A 5217-nucleotide genomic window follows, 5' to 3' on the forward strand; every position below is an offset into this window, starting at 1 on the left:
CTGGGTCGAGAGGGAGAAAGAAGAGAGTGGACGGCGAAGAAAGAAGATTGTGCGAAAGTGAGGAGAGACTTTATTGGCAACACACCTTGGCAGTGACAGTGCCCCTCGGTGTAAAAGATAGCTTCGCCGTTTCGTCTCGCAGATCCTAAGGCTTTTGGGGGCGCAAGGCGCGTTTAGGAGGCATCGGTGATGGGGCGTCCTGGCTTTTGCTGAAGCTCTGCGTAAAGGACGTTGCGCTCTGCAAAAGTAGAGTGAAAAGTACCCGAGAAACATGGCTCTGAGGTACATCTCATCAGAAGTTGGGGCTAGCCAAGGTGAGCAGCTGTCGTTGATAGGCAACGGGATTTAGTTTTAGAGGTTGGGGCCGATCTCCACGTGGGCAATTTAGGCAGGCCGACCCCTACGGTGGGAGTGTGATTTATGTGGGGGATTTCTGAGCGATTGCTGGGATGCGACAGCGGAGGAGGGCTCTCAGTGTAGTGGAGAGGAGCCAGTTCATATGGTGAAGGCGATGTCCAGCGACTGTCAAAGTTTTCTCTTCGTCCTGTAGGATCCCATTCAATAGTTGTCTTGGGTGGAAGCTTACTGCACGCCTCGCTACTCGTCTAGTGCAGATTGCCAGAAAGAATCTTGCTTCCGAGGACGTGCTTGAACACCGTGCGGTTTTTGAAGGTTCTCAAACGGAAGTAGGAACAAGATCAAGTCCATTGGAAGGCAGTGTGGACTACATCACACAGGCGCAACTACTGGGTTGTTAATGTGAACTGAGTTAGAAATCGGCCAAGGTATGGACGTTTGGTCAATAATGTGTTAGGCCAGATTGGGGTGGAGCCCATTATGGTTGTTCGAAGTCAAGTTGGATACATTGGCGATCCTTGGCAGGAGCAGGGCTCCCGCTCAGGTGCGGCGTGCAAAGTAGAAATGGCAATGCAAGGCAGAGAATTTGCGTTTCTTCAATCTGACTTTGATGAACTGCAGTTTCCCAAACCGTTGGTGACTGTAAGACCAATCTCCCGGTATGCGATGGTCTACACCCTGAGCTTCTTTCGACTTTTCAGTCTGTCATTACCTTGAACATCTCCTGTTACTCAAATTGAGTCAGAAACTCCGATGCTGCAAGTCTTTTACCTCCCTTACTGTATATCAAACATGACTTGTTTCCAATAGGAAATTTGCTGGAAACGTCGGTAGTTTTTACTTTCAGAAACAGTGAGTGGAGGTGCTGAATCCGAAGCTTCTGTTTATGATGGAATTGCCAGGCTTTCTATCAAGGAGAAAATCCATAAGAAATGTAAAGGTGGTGTTTCCTCATCAGAGCTTCGTCTCATGGAGAGTTACATCAACAAGTCGCAGCAGTCGGAGGATGGAATGCAAGAAGCGTCGCTGCGTAGGCTTGTGAAAAGCAATACCTGTAAGAAGATCGCTCAGCGCACTGAACTTGAAAATGAAGTGTTCGAGTTGCACCATCAACTGGAGAAAGAAATCAAGCTTCACAGTGCTTTGGAGAATGCGCTCTCGTCCACATCCAGCCCGCGGTTTCCTGATTACGCTTCGCATGACCTTCCCAAGAATGTTCAGAGGTTGCTGACGGACATTGCATTGCTGGAAGATGCAGTTTTGAGGCTAGAGACGAAAGCATCTTTTCTTCAGTGTGAACTTGGGCGGGAACGGACGGAGCGTGAAGGGATTGAGCACGTCTTAGACACGCTTCTCAACATGTCTGTACGATCTCGAGTGAAGGACTCTGCTCCCATCTCGCCACCAGCATCGCCACTATTGACACCGGTTTCGTTAAAGAAAACGTCACGACGATCAACGAAGTCACCACAGGGGGCTGGGAGATCTTCATCAGGTTCAACATTGAAGGAACTTCTGCAGAAACCTACGTCGGAACCTGAACTGCAGTCTTCACCCCCACCGAATTCCCCTCGGCGTAGTTTGCGTGACTTGTGGAGCGCCCTGGAGGATCATCCTGCAACGTCTTTTCTTCCCAACACGGATAATGTTCACACATTGGAGAGGAATCGCCTGCAGTCTGCAGTGGAGCTGACGACTTTTCCTTCATCTGCAGCAGTTATGCCATCCAGTTTACACCTCTCCACCTCTCCCTCTCCTCACACACTGGCGGAACGACCGCGCAATGTCACGCCTGTAACCCCTGCATGCTTACCGAATGATCTTCCTCGCAAATCATCGAATCCTGCCAAGCTTCTTGGTTCTTCCAATCGACTCGCCTTCTGGAACTATTTCAACTCATCCGATGATGCGGCCTCCCTCAACAATCGGTCTGCAAATCCCACTCCTGACGCCGAGCCGCACACCGAGTCTTTGCATCATGATTGCTCCTCTATTCTTGACGACGACTTCACCGATCATGTTAAGATGCCCAAGCTTCGGCGAATTCGGGGATTAAAGCGACAAAGCCAATCTCGTGTTTCTTCTCACGACGATGCAATCTGTTCAGCACGGCGCGCCTCCAATTTCTCTGAGAGCGATTTCTCTGTGGTGAGCCCGAGGAAATCTTTCAAGGAGTCTCCTCGCCCGAGCACATCGGTAGAAGATGGATTGTTTCCTTCGCTGCCATCTGATGCTAACCGCCTGTCGGAGGAGATGGTGCGGTGCATGGTGGATATTTACTGTCACTTGGCGGAGCCGACTGGCGAATCCTATGCTTTCCCTGAGTGTCCTCTGTCGCCATCCTCCCACACCGGGCGTCTCTCAACGTCATCATCTTATTCTTCTAATTCGGACTCATCCCTCCCTCCCGGTGCTCAAAGCCCCGAATTAGACTCCAAGCAACATGGCGATGTAATGGGATGCGAGTCGACTCCTGATCCATACAAGGCAATGGGGAAACTGCCGTGGGCTAACATTGGTCCTTACATGGACGCTAATGAGGTGCCATGGCTGTCTGTTGGGAAAGACCATCTTGAATTCGTCGCGCATAGCCTTGGAAGATTTCGGTGAGTATTGTCAAGTTTTCATCATACACCAGTTTAGTGAAAATGCAATGCTTATGTTTTCAGGAATGCACTCGCGAATCCATTTTCATGTTTCTAACCGATATTGGTGGCTGTGCAGATTATTGGTGGAACGACTAGCAAAAATCGATCCCGCGACCATGACGCACGAGCAAAAGCTGGCGTTCTGGATCAATCTCTACAATGCACTTCTCTTGCACGCCTTCCTTGCCTATGGAATTCCGAGAAGTGACCTCAAGTTCTTCACCCTCATGCAAAAGGCAGCATACTGCGTCGGTGGATATTGGTTCAACGCTGCTGCCATAGAGTGCAATCTCCTCAAGGCCAAAATCATGCTACATCGACCACAGTTTGCGTTGATAATGGCGCTTCACAACAAGAAATTGACTGATGAGCAGAGCCAATTCGGAATTGACCGTGCCGAGCCGAAGGTCAACTTCGCCCTTTCTTGCGGTGGACACTCGTCTCCCATGGTGCGCATCTACACTCCAGCGCACATCCACGACGAGCTCGATTGCGCGTTCCAGGACTACTTACGCGCCACCGTGGGTATGACCGCTAAGGGCCGGGTTCTGGTTCCCAAGCTCGTCTACAACTACGCCCGAGAATTCGTTGAAGATGACATGGTGCTCGAATGGGTATGCCGATTTCTGCCCATTGCGCAAGTGGCCGTTATCCAGGAATGTATCCAGCTCCGCCACCGCCGTCGGCTGTTCAACTCCGCGACATTCTCCGTGGCCCCTTACAGCTTCGCATTTCGGTACCTGTTCCCGAAAGATATCAGCGGTGCAGCATACACCATCGACTACTCCGACTTCGCACCGAGCGTGAACAGGCGGTTCCATTTCTGCACATAGCGCCCAGACTCGACGCAACAAGGACCAAAGCACATGATGACAAATTCATTGATTATCAGATTTGTGGAAATCAAATTTTCCTAGGAGTAAGTTGGGTGAAAGCGTAGTATAATGCCAGAGCGCAATTTTTGTAGGCAGTAACTGAGTTTGTACAGACGGTGACATTGTTTGTAAACATCGGAAAACTTTAGAGAGACTCATTCAAAACCTCTGCAGCTTCGAAACAATCTCAAGCCTTCTATGGATCCTTGAGAGTTGAATGCTTTATGTGAGTGTCGTCCCACTGATTTATGACCTTGCGAGGCCCATCAGTGCTACTCCTTGAAGATGATCAGAACATCCTCTCTCGTCACCGAAATCTGAGCACATCTGTCATCAAACGTTGGGATTTGATTCTTCGTTAAGTTGTTCGAAAAGTGGCAGAACGAAATGTGAGTACCTTTGGCGCATTCCTCCGACAGTTGACGTCTTCGAAGAATATGTAGAATGACACTTTGAATTAGAATGAGAATTCTTAGATCTCTTAGATCTCGGTTTGCCAAGATAATAAAGGAGAAAATCCTTATAGAAGAATTTCCTTCTACGAAAGAGTGAAAAGATCTTAGGGTTCCAAAACCAGAATATGATATTCCGATATCCTTTAAAAAAGATGATCAAAAGGAGTCTTATGGTTTGTAGGAAGACTTGAAAAAAATCAAGGCAGATATAATCATTGCTCAATTGTTGGAGATATCTCCAAAAATAAAAAGAGTTTTTAAAACAAGCATGCCTATTAAAAGACATCAAAGATCTAAGAAAAAAATCCAAGCCTATATAAGAATGATTTAAGGGGCACAAGAAGTCAAAGCAATTGAATTAGAAGTCTCAATAGTTGACAAGATTATTCCCTACACAATCATAGATGGAGGTAGTGGATTAAATATAATGCCCATACAAACAATAGAGAAGTTGGACCTTAGTATAACTAGCCTTTCATCTTATGTAATTAATATAGCTAATTAAAACCAAGATACTTTTTTGAACCAGATTAATGGTTATAGAGTGATAACAAATGGTGAGGAGTATTCCCTCACTTTTCATGTGATTTATATGCATCTTAGCAAAAATTTACATCTATTGCTTTTAAGTAGACCATAGTTAAGGGCAACAAGTGGCAAAATTGATTGAGGTGGTAAAAAGTCCCATATTATTTATGGTCCATCAAAAAACCTCACGAAAATCTTCATTCAATTCCAAAGATTATTATTGGAAAAAACTTCACCTAATTCTTCAAAAGAAAAAGATCAAATTTCACAACCTAAGAAGGAATTCAAAAAAAAAGTGAGGTTTGTCAATTTGGGGCGAAAGAAATTGGTTCATTTTAATATGGTCCAAACTAC

The 5217-nt window shown here is 46.6% G+C and overlaps 1 protein-coding gene across 1 annotated transcript; it reads left to right on the plus strand.

Moving 5' to 3' along the window:
* The first annotated feature begins 423 nt into the window (after positions 1-423).
* Positions 424-4411, plus strand: LOC112274229 (uncharacterized). Its single transcript, XM_024503512.3, has 3 exons — positions 424-1016; positions 1260-2963; positions 3082-4411. Exons 1-3 carry the CDS (start codon positions 838-840, stop codon positions 3836-3838), a joined length of 2640 nt encoding a protein of 879 aa, XP_024359280.1. The 5' UTR covers positions 424-837; the 3' UTR covers positions 3839-4411.
* Positions 4412-5217: the final 806 nt, after the last annotated feature.

The sequence above is a fragment of the Physcomitrium patens genome, chromosome 2, assembly GCF_059467195.1.
Source record: "Physcomitrium patens ecotype Gransden chromosome 2, ASM5946719v1, whole genome shotgun sequence".
NCBI lineage: Eukaryota > Viridiplantae > Streptophyta > Bryopsida > Funariales > Funariaceae > Physcomitrium > Physcomitrium patens.

Coding starts and splice junctions, on each gene's coding strand:
- LOC112274229 (XM_024503512.3), top strand. CDS start 838: ATGGTTGTTCGAAGTCAAGTTGGATACATTGGCGATCCTTGGCAGGAG. Junction 1,017..1,259: donor ACTGTAAGACCAATCTCCCG/GTATGCGATGGT, acceptor TGGAATTGCCAG/GCTTTCTATCAAGGAGAAAA. Junction 2,964..3,081: donor CATAGCCTTGGAAGATTTCG/GTGAGTATTGTC, acceptor GTGGCTGTGCAG/ATTATTGGTGGAACGACTAG.